This window comes from Fusarium subglutinans, assembly GCF_013396075.1.
Source record: "Fusarium subglutinans strain NRRL 66333 chromosome Unknown NRRL66333_c0000150, whole genome shotgun sequence".
Taxonomy (NCBI): domain Eukaryota; kingdom Fungi; phylum Ascomycota; class Sordariomycetes; order Hypocreales; family Nectriaceae; genus Fusarium; species Fusarium subglutinans.
In genome coordinates this window covers 112,871-123,799 of record NW_023502213.1, presented here as the reverse complement: position 1 = coordinate 123,799, position 10,929 = coordinate 112,871, and the positions used below count along the sequence as shown (strand labels likewise).

Here is a 10,929-nt window from a genome sequence, read left to right as displayed (position 1 = left end):
TAGTGTTTTAGGATAAATACTAAGACCTGGAATAATTATAACCTGCTATTTAGGAGGATATAATTATTATATATTAAAATAAAAAGTATTTAAAGCAGGACTATTTTATTATAAAGTTAAGAGAAAATTAAGCTTAATTAATATTACTTTATACTTTATAGCTATAGCTTTAAAGCTATAAATATAAGTTACTTAGTAACTTAAGGAAAAAGGGTAATTATAAAGGAAAGGTTAAAAGGATAAAGGTTTAGAGGAAAATATATATATAGTAGCTATATTATTAAAACAAAGGTTAAACTGGTTAAGGTTAGGGAATATTAAGTTATAAGGTAGTAAAAGATTAGTTATAATAAAGTTATTTTAACCCCTTTTTACACATTAAGTCCAAACGAGACCTATCTCCTTAATCCAATTTTAGCACTAACTCCTTTTATATATTGTATTTGTCTCTCGGGATTAAGCGTTAAGTTTGCTACTATAATGGTTTACTACAGTATACCAAGCAAAGCCTGTGAAAACTGCAGGTAAGCTGGACCACGGTTGAATCTTCCTTGTCTGAATTACGGGTTTTAATAAGATTCACACAGGAAAGCACATAAAAAGGCAGGTAACATCGGCAGTGCCTAATCAAGCAGATACTAACAGCACTAAGTGCGATGAAAAGCATCCACAATGTTCGCGATGCCTGAATCTGGGCAAGATCTGTTCTGGTTATAGAGATCAATTAAACCTGTTATTTCGAGACGAAACTTCCAAAACGAAAGAAAAATCTCATCATCGCAAGAGATTGCAGAATGGCCGGGAAACCCAGTGGTTAAACAATGCGGATTCTTTAGTTATGGAGACATCTTTTATCAAGTACGGCACCCCGCATCCTCCATTGCTCCCCTCTCAGGAACAGATTGCGATTTGTCACTTTATCACTCTACAGTTAAGAACTTATCGATCCATGATCCAACGCTTTCCCTCCAGGAGCAGCTACCGCGCCTTCATGCTTCATCTCGGCAGGATTCGGCTTTACACTTAGCATTGGAGGCAGTGTCGCCTGTCGCTTCTACGGAAATCATTCCGCACGCTACCCAACTGGGCCTGAATCGATACCTCAAAGCCGTTCAAGCCTTGAGAGAAGCGATGCAAACTGAGCAGCTGAGTTCAGATTACCAGGCCTTGTATAGTGTCCTGCTCCTTTGTGGCTATGAGGTCAGACTCTGAGCCTTTATTGTTCCCCAATCTCTGGGTCTTGAACTGACACGTCTTAGACTATCACTCCCTCTTCAAGGGAACTTAATGTAATTTTGACTGTATTTATTTATGCCACGTGCGACTCTGTCAGTAGCTACGTCTAGGAGATTAAGCTTTACCCTAGCCACTGCTAATAAGGTTACTAATTAAGTTATTATAAAAGTATATTATTCTGTTTTTTATTAAGAAACTTATCTTTATTAAGGCTATATATATATTACTTTTAAAAGCTAAAGTTAAATTAGGATTTTTTAGTGTATTAGCTTAATATGCTTTGTGGAGGCATCATAAGCTTTAGGTATCAATCAATCTTAGACTATCACTGGCCATTTGTCTATGCCTTCAGCATATGGGGGACTTATGTAAACAAGGCGCTGGCTCTGCTGAAGCTCCAGGCAACTCACGTTGACTCTCCCTTCTCCCGCAGTATGTACTTCTTTGTCCAGAAGAACGTGGTAAGATACAGCGGTGCCATCCTTGCACTAGATGCTACATACTTACGTCGGCAGGTTGTGAGCCAGATGCAGATATGTCAGCCTGTTGATGAAATCTTTACTCAGGGGCTACCCTGCTCGTGTCAAGACCCGGAGATCCGCCTCCTTTCGATACCAGCTAGCATCCCGTGGCTTCACTACCAGAGTATCGATCTTGCTCAAATTGGGACGATTGCTGTAGAAAGAATAGTCTACGATGCTCAGGCGTTGGATTTACTCCTGTCCACTTGGGCAAAAAGACTCCCACCTGCTTGGTCTTACGCCACTGCACTGAATATTAACAATGATTCACACACAGAATACGCTCCGCAAGGCGTCCACCGCTATGCTCACTTCTACACGGCTCGCGTATGGAATTTCTACCGTATATCGAAGCTTATCCTGCTTTCAATCCAGCTTCGCGCCTCCTTTATCTTACCTTCATCATTGGATACCAGCAAGATCAGAAAGCGAATGGCTGCATTAGTGGATGATATATGCGCAACTGTGCCTTATCTTCTGGGCAACGATCTCTGTAAGATGAACCTCCAGTTTGTCACCAACCACAGGACGCAGGAAGTCTCCTTGCTGAACTCACGATCTACTATTCAAAGAGAGATGAATGTACAGACTGGTAAGTTCTCTCTCGTATGGCTGAAGTCCTTCAGTGACCTCCGTACCATGGCTGAAGCTTGCTTCAATCCATCGTTCGATAAAATGGAAGTCACGGCGATCTTCTCCGTTACGCACCCCATGGAAGCATTGCCCATATAAGAAGATGGCAGCGGAGGGCTCGTTCGGCTACGAATATTAACAGCAAAGCAGAAGCGCGTTGTTGAATCCTTTGTAGGGGGGTCACTGAAGACCCCGGAATGCATTCGTGCCAAAGTCATGCACTGCCATACAAAAGCACAGAGGGCATCATGGGAAGAGAATGCTGCTGCCTTTTCTTTAAGCTTTGTAAGAGACTCCGTCGAGAAGTGGAAAAGGTGACTTGCGAGGGGAGGCATCTGGAATCCAGACATGCTTGACAAATCACCCTCAATGGAGTGAGGCGTAGGCATCAGCACATACTCAGGAAAAGCAGCCACGTCGACGATGCTAGGATCTCCTTCCATCAAAGGTATGCGATCGTTGGATGGTACATCAAACATGGAAAAGGATCCAGGACCATCGCTAGCTACGGCAGTATTGTGTGACCACGTGCTCAGGATAGCGTCCAAGGCTGACGCATCACATGCCGAGTGATGGACTCCCACAGTCAGCAGAAGGCCACCTTCGACGAAATTAGCCTGAGCTGCAAAGACAGGCTGGTTGGGTCCCTGTGGCATGGCATCGATAGGGCCGACCTGAGCTGTGGTGAATTCTGCCAAAGGGAAGTGTCTCTCGTGTAACTCTGTATAAGATGGCAGTGTATCCGTGAGATCCTTGTACCTGAAAAGGGTTTTGTTAGCGAATGTCTGGATGACCATTCTAAATAAATAACACGTACGGGAACTTAAATCCAGATGGCGAGTCAAGAATCTGGACCTTCCGGGTCTTGGGATCCCGTCCTTCTTCCGGGCCCTGATCAGACAGTGACATTAGCAACTGTAAATCCAGATAGACAATTCAATACTTACAATTTGTCCAGATATCCAAGGAATGGAAGTGACAGTGTGAGTCAAGCCCTTCTTCAGGTTCTCATATCTACTTCCATCAGTCTTCTGTGCATCATAACATCATACATGAGTCTCACATCTGCCGCTTATCCATATCAGGGTTAGTTGGAAAGCATAGAACCAAGCGGATACCATACAGCCTGGGCATATTCATGTCTAAAGGCGTGAGCTTTTGCTTTGCAGAGGGTGGCTGTAGGCCATACTGCTCCAAGGTTACCACATAACGATCTTCTTCGCCCAGACCAATAGGTGCCTCGGACTGGAAATTGAGAGTAGAGGGCATTGTGATGGCAAGAAGATATGAGACTGATGAGCAAGATAGAGACGAACAGGTGGAAATACGAATCCTTAAATAGATGATTTAACAATAGTGTAATAATTGTTTAAGCCTGTTCATGCAGCTAGTTTTGGGGTTCCTTGGTGTTGATTGGACAGCTCAATGTATACTACATTTGGTTAGTACGCTGAGTCCCGAGCCGTGTCTCGAGCCAAGGCCAGTAAACCCCTGCCAAGTGACCATCGTTTTACCAGTCACGTCCGTATGTCCAAAAATACGCATCTACCAATTAAAATACAATAATGGGCGTACAGTGGGGCCATGTCAGTCGTCGGCGATCTTTAGCCAAAACGAGGCTGATGAAATCACGAGCATGGGTGCGGTATATGAAGTGAAAGGTTGTGTAGACCTTGGCGAGTACTGGTATTGGGTAATACTTATATCTGTCTGGGAGAATTGCCTTACCATGGGTCGCATAAATGGATACTATCTACGATAATAGTGTCCACCTTGGCATCCATTATTCGGTAAGGAATATTGCTAGATTTTTACTATAAGAAAGCTGCTATCGACTAACCTTTTTGGGGGTTTCATCTCACACAGCTTTCACCAGTCGTTCATTCTTTACTACCGTTACTACACTATGTTATCGCGTACCAGCACCGCCGCTTTCTCAATGGTAGCCATATTTCGTCTTGCTATATGCGCCTTTGTGGACTCGCCCAATGATCCCATTCCCGATCAATGGAAACAGTCTCTGCCAATGGCATGGGATAATACTGAAATCATGATGAGTGCCATTTTTCCAGATAATGGTGGACTTTCGAAGTATCACAACTGGGCTATTGACCAGATTATGGATGGGAATGGGTACAAGCAAGAGTAATTATGATAAAGACGCTGACTGACATATGCCAGTACGATCAATGTTTGCATGAATTGGATCTCAGATTCGATTCTTGATGAAGAGACGAGAAAAGATGTCTCCATCCAACACGTCAAACAATACCAACAGTGGTTCGAGTGGCTTCCTGGCTGGGACAACTTCCCCTTCAAAGAGGTCAAGTTCAAAATCATCGCGTGGGCTATAGCAAACGACAGCCAGCTGATAGGAAATCGTGATGGCTTCCACGTCTACACCGAGTTTAAAGACAAAGATGGAATCATTGCCTGTGATCCTGGTTGTTCACGACATCTCCACCCCGATGGAGACTACTCTAGCTGTGGACGCGGTGCCGAGAATCGGTTCCACCAGTACTTCTTTGTTGACAAGAGTTGGGGTGAATTTAACATGGGTGCCGCTTCAGGTGAGGGTATCAATGTCAGTGAGTATGGCTGGGACACTGTTGGAAGCAAGATGGGCAAATGGTCTATTCTAGTCCATGAGTAGGTACGTAGACTCTGATCCTCAACATTGTCATGGGCTAAAACAGTCTTTGCAGGGTCACACATTTGGTTTGCGCGACTACATCAACGATACTAGAAATGAGACCTCTATCTGCTCTATCTTCTGACTTCCTCCCAACCTCACTGAGCAGATGGCCCAGATTGGCTTTTTCACAGTCTATATATTATCTAATGTTAGTATTCCTTATAGTAATAACTGCTGCTTTAAGTCAGTCCTTTTTATAATTATAAAAAGCAAAGAGTAATATAGTACATTATTAATTAGCTAGGTTCTGTCCGCCGATTCAAGCTCTTAGCCACAAGCCTTAACCGTAAATAATAGGTCTGGCATTCTGACTAGATAGCAAAAGCAACAGTTACAACAACTACTTTAACAACATCATAACCAACAAGGCCTGCGGCATTTATAGACGTAGATGCACTCTCAGCAGAGACAGTAGCAGAAGCGACAACTGCATCTAGAACCCTGGAGGCGGAAGCGATTACGGCCGTTCCGGAATTCTCAGCTACCAGCTTGCACATGTCTCGGAAAATATCGGTGGACCCTTGGATGAAGAAGATCAGTATCAGTTGGAACCCATGGCTAAGTATGGTTCACAAACTTACCGGTAGCGTCCTCAAAATCACACTGGGCTCCGACAATGCACAAACCAACTTTGCTTATCACAGAGGCTTTATGGATGCAGAGGCATACTATGTCACCTGCGTCACATCCAATACTATCGTGAACCACTCCAAGGCATCCAGCAACACAGGATGGAACCTGGGATGCTAAGGCAGGGAGAGATGTCTGAGTCGGCGAAGAGACAGTTGTTGTGGCTTGAGCGGCAATGGCCAGAGTGGAAGTGAAAAGGATAGACTTTGTGAAGAAAAGCATTATAGTTAAGGTTAATTGGTTATAGAAATATTGGCTTTTGGGAGGGAATGATAGGAAAAGAAAGTCCTGGTAGGCTGTTGTAGAAGATAGGCTAAGGAACTGTTAATACATAAGGGAAAAAAAGGTTAGTATTTATATCTAGCCATCCTTAACCCGGAATGAGTAGAACCCCCTTAGATCTCTTTTAAGCTAGACGTTGATAATACCTATCATACTCAATATTGGAGAAGTATGGCCAATTGAATAACATCTCCTTTGCTCAAGGTCCATGTTCTTCCTGCGACGCGAGGCAGTGGAGCCTAAGAGGTCTCTGTTTGATTTGATTTGATTGGCCTTTACGTATTTAACTTACAGTCGCGTCCGCCGGCTGACACGACACTAGCGACGAATCTGAGGAAGGTGCCAAGACATAGGCTTCTTGGGTAATTTCATCAGGTGGGGGTGTGTTAATGGAGGTCTTGTTAAGGCGTCTGCAATTTGTGACTTTGTCCCTCTTATCTGATCAATCGTGTATATAATGCCTTTGCATTTTGGTTACACTGTGCTCTATTCCTGGTGTTTTATGATTACGCTTTGGGTGCTTTCCCGCATTCTGGAGACCTAAAGAGGCAAAGCTCACAATTATTGGACGCTGTTGGCCTATGACCAATTAAGAAATGCCGGCGAGCCAGCCCCTCATTACTCCACTTTCAGACCCGAGGCATAAAGATGGGCCGACTTCCCGGGCCTATGTCCTAAGCATCTAGCCAGTGGAACCCAAAGCATTTCAAATTCCGTCATGCCCGCAAACACCCCTGCCACGCGTCGACAAGCCCAGTCGCCTACTACCGACCCCCAGAGGCTCAAGAAGAGGGAGTCTGACCGCAAGGCCCAGCGCGTCTCGCGCGAGAGAACCAAGAGCCGTATTGCATATCTCGAGGACCTTGTTCAGAAGCTGAGCAGCGGGGATGATCACGATAAAACCCTGTCCTTGATGGCTCAGCTGTCCGAGGTGACGAAGCAGCGTGACTCCCTGATTCGCTTTCTAGATTCTACGTCTTTGTCCTTTGCTAGGCGACTCTCTGAAGCTAAAAAGTGGGAGAATAGGACTACAGCCGAAGAAAAATTCCCAGAACAGCAACCAAGCGCGTCGGGTTCTGTCTACAGGGAATCTCCGGCGTTACTGCCGGACTTGCTGGAGACAACTCCGGCCAGCAATGAGCTTAGTCTGTTTTCACCCGACTTCAATGGGATCCTTCCGGGGGACACGGCTTTAGAAGGCGGTCAGGCCTATATGAATGTTAAATCTGCAACGTACAGTGCAGCACATGATCACCCCGTCAATGACAAAACTTCAGCAGCGTCATCGCCCTGCGACTGCACTTCTCCAGAGACAAGACGTCTCTCAGACGGATCGGTAGTCAGCCGTAATATATGGCAAGCGGGCAACCAGGTCTTAAAAGGGCCCCCGGGACACTTATCAACCTCGATGCTGGCACTGGAGGACGAGGCTAGTGAAGACGTTCCAGTGCGCGTTGTGCTCTACGGCTGGGAGCATCTGGAGCAGTCGGGGAGAATGACACCACTTTGGAAGAGGATTCGACACCTCGACGAGATTTGCTTTTCTGCTTGCGGCCAGGTTGAGCGTCTTGCCGTGATTCACATGGTTCACCGCTATATGCGCGCCTACGCTGACCCAACATCGGCCAATGCTAGTACCATTCTACCGCGATGGTACATGAAATCGTGAGTCTTTCTGTTTCTCCCAACTTGAATTGCTTCTTGACTAACTAACCTACCCAAGTACGTCATCACAGGATATCTCTGGTCATCCAGCTGTAGACTACTTTGCCTGGTAAGAACAAAACCAGCCTCCAGAAGCCTAACTTCAAGAGCTTATGTTTTTAATAGGCCGTCTTTTCGGCAGCAATTCTCACGCTACCCGCACCGATACTGCAGTAACTTGTTTTGGCACATGTTCAAAGAGCATCTTCGTATCACCTGGCCATATGAGTTCCGCGATGTGTATTCCGTCAACGTAGGGCTGGGCAGGTATGGCCTTTCATCATTGTTCAGGGATACAATCTCCAATCTCGGCTGTTGGACTATGAATTCGGATTTCTTTTATCATTTCCCTGCACTTATCCATGACGTGCCCAAGTCCCCGCAAACCAGTTTGCCTGTCACAGTTCATCCTTTGCCCCTTCAGACCAACTCATTGGGTTACCTATCTCAAAGTCGAACTCCATCACATCACCACGGCACTTTTATGGTCACGGAGGGCACAGTTTCTGACCCTTGCCAGGGAGGCGAGGATGATCAAGGATGGAGTTACGATGGTGCTGCCGGAGAGTATAACTGGGATTTGGACAACCTTTAGCTATGTAAATTACTTCTTAGTACTACAGCTACCTAGGTGTTCCTTTGGTACTCTTTTCTCTTGTTTACTGGGTACTGAATGACTAGAGATGTCACGGTATAAAACTCAAATGGAGTTCCACTTACTCCTCCAAATCAGGTTCCCCGTGTTTCAAAAATCATTTCCAGCTTGGGACAAAGGAGTGTAAACCCGTCTGCTAGCCCGTCTTGGAAAGCCTTGGCTGTTTGGTTTGGCGCAAGGCGGATGTCGAACTTGGAGACAATCTGGGTTAGAACATGCCGAACTTCAAGAAGTCCAAGTTGTTTTCCAGCACAGGAATAACGGCCTGTGCTCAATGTCAGCGAATCCACCCCTGGATTAGATTGCTGTTGGGACTCACCAATGGAGAAAGGGGCAAATGCTGAACCATCGCGGACGAGATCGGGTTGTGTTGTCCATCGCTCAGGAATGAAGTCGTTGGGGCGTGCAAAGCATCTTTCGTCTAGTCAAAATGGTCAGATGTGTCTCAAGGCAGGCTTGGGGCACCACTTACCTCGGTTTAATGTATATGTAGGTGTTTGTATAATGGTGTTTCCTGGGATAAATGTTCCGTCAATTTCCAGGCCCTGCGGGGGTGTGATTCTCTGCAGGCCTGATGGAATAGCTGGGTACAGCCGCATCGTCTCGTCAATGATAGCTTGGAGGTACTTGAGTTTGGCAAGAGCACTGTGGCTATGAGGAGAGTCCCCTTGCTTCAAGAACTCGTCAACCTCTTTCTGTAACTTCTGATAGACAAGGGGATGGCGTGCCAGCTCAAACAGTGCACATGTCATGGTTGTCGAAGTAGTGTCGCTATGCAAATAAATCAGTTAACTATTATCATGTTTTGATTTGACTTTGCATTTATACCTCCCTGCAACCACAATGAGGTGTGCATCACCCAATAGGTTGAGATCGTCTTGCTTCGTGTGGACTGATTGTTCTTTGTAGGCATTCAGGAGCCAGGAGAACAAGTCGGGAAGGTGTGGCTCATTCTGCCATGTAGTTAGACGAGAAGACAGATGGAAATAGACAATAGCCTTACCTTTTTCCTCTGATCGACATGTTTTCGAAGCCATTTTAGAAATTGTACAATCTGGCGATTCAGGATGGGTATATCCTTAACAAGTAGATAGAGCCAAGAAGCTCGACCAATTGGGCTTCCCCATAGGGTAGACATTTGCGTCAGCTCCATGTAGTAATGCTTGACTCCGTCATTAAGCATATTGAAGCTCTTGCCAAATGCGAGGTCGCCCATGACGTCGAAACCATAGAAGCCGCACCAGTCAGTAATATCGACCGGCTTCCCACATCTCTGTTGCAGCTGACTCATTAACAAGCCCGTATACTTCTCGATTCTTGGTTCGTAATCTCGCATGGCTTTTGGACTAGTTAGCCTTGCTTTACAACAACCAAACCGCGAACTTGTTTATACCTTTTGCATTGAGACCTCTGTCCCATACCTTTCTTCGGATTGTATGCTCCTGCCTATCCCTCGTAGCATGCAAAGATATAGTAGGCACAAAAACATTATACCAAGGACCCTTTTGACAAGGAGATGAATTTTGGTAAATTGTGGCAACGGCCGTCGGTGATGCAACTGAAATCTCGGATGGACCTTAGGCTTAGTTAGTGTTGGGTCGATTTGGAGTGGAGAGTGAGTAGGTAGGTAGTACCCAGTCTGATAAAATCGCCGTAGGTTCTGTGTAGTTTCTGCACTTCCAAAAACATATGGAACTTCTTCATTGACATGGATATCGCGCACAACGCTGACAGGGGAGCAAACGTTGGCCCTGGGAAAAGGCGCAAGGGATGAAAGAAAAGTCTGTAGACAATCATGCTGCCGTATACCCCAGCTATGAAGGCTGCCAGGAGCTCAGAAGCAATATACCAGGCCCCGAGAAGGCTCTGGCGCTCCAGGTCACCATGATAGGCCAGGACGCTAAAGATCGATGCATAGATAAGACCGAAGGAAGCAATGATACGATGAACGGCAACATCCCACTCGCCAATCCGAAATATAGCTATGTGCGTAGCGACGCCACATAAACCCACACAACAAAGGGCAGAAAGGCTGTCAAGTTGAACATTAGAAAGGTCAACCATAGTGAAGATTAGCCGGTTCTTGGTAGACAAAAGAGAGTAAGTGTTATTGTTATCACTTGTCTAGTTGAAAGTTATAAGCCGTATCTATACTGTGACTATTTAACTATATGCAGTACGCTGACATCTGATATCTTGACTCAGGGGCAAGATCATTACCCCGCATGATCTGCCAAGGTAATTAGCCACTTCTGTAAATGTACTATGCAAGGAATGTGAGCCTTCCTTGCGCTTCCCCAGATATTTGATGATCCTGAGTCAGTTGGCCATGAGTAAGCCGGCTGACCCATAGACCACGGAAGGGTTAACAGAGGGGTAGAAGTCAATCGGGTAGAACAGAGTCATTCGATGATTGAGTCTAGGCTGGTGATAAAATGATGTCAATTCTGAAGGTTCATGGCAAAGTTTATGCATGTTTGGAAGATAATTCTATAGGCATTAAGGTTTTCAATCTGATATCGCTGCTGTGCTCTCCGCAAGAAAGGGTGCCTTATTATTGTGGTGTCACCAAC

General features: G+C 45.5%; 4 protein-coding genes across 4 annotated transcripts; 2 read left to right on the top strand and 2 right to left on the bottom strand.

Annotated features, from left to right (window-relative positions):
* Positions 1-2,323: 2,323 nt before the first annotated feature.
* On the bottom strand, positions 2,324-3,659 carry FSUBG_9630 (BAHD acyltransferase DCR; the record flags this gene model as incomplete). Its single annotated transcript, XM_036688164.1, has 4 exons — positions 2,324-3,149; positions 3,208-3,281; positions 3,338-3,404; positions 3,454-3,659. 4 exons carry the CDS (start codon positions 3,657-3,659, stop codon positions 2,324-2,326), a joined length of 1,173 nt encoding a protein of 390 aa, XP_036534926.1.
* A 637-nt stretch (positions 3,660-4,296) lies between these two features.
* FSUBG_9629 (cellulose-binding family ii) lies at positions 4,297-5,835 on the top strand (the record flags this gene model as incomplete). The annotated part of the gene is made up of 3 exons (XM_036688162.1): positions 4,297-4,523; positions 4,572-5,039; positions 5,523-5,835. The coding sequence occupies 3 exons, from the start codon at positions 4,297-4,299 to the stop codon at positions 5,833-5,835; spliced, it is 1,008 nt and encodes a 335-aa protein (XP_036534925.1).
* An 880-nt stretch (positions 5,836-6,715) lies between these two features.
* Positions 6,716-8,296, top strand: FSUBG_9628 (uncharacterized protein; the record flags this gene model as incomplete). The annotated part of the gene is made up of 3 exons (XM_036688161.1): positions 6,716-7,662; positions 7,721-7,771; positions 7,828-8,296. 3 exons carry the CDS (start codon positions 6,716-6,718, stop codon positions 8,294-8,296), a joined length of 1,467 nt encoding a protein of 488 aa, XP_036534924.1.
* Positions 8,297-8,430: 134 nt separating this feature from the next.
* Positions 8,431-9,692, bottom strand: FSUBG_9627 (cytochrome p450; the record flags this gene model as incomplete). Its single annotated transcript, XM_036688160.1, has 5 exons — positions 8,431-8,621; positions 8,676-8,777; positions 8,829-9,127; positions 9,185-9,309; positions 9,360-9,692. 5 exons carry the CDS (start codon positions 9,690-9,692, stop codon positions 8,431-8,433), a joined length of 1,050 nt encoding a protein of 349 aa, XP_036534923.1.
* Between the last annotated feature and the right edge of the window lie 1,237 nt (positions 9,693-10,929).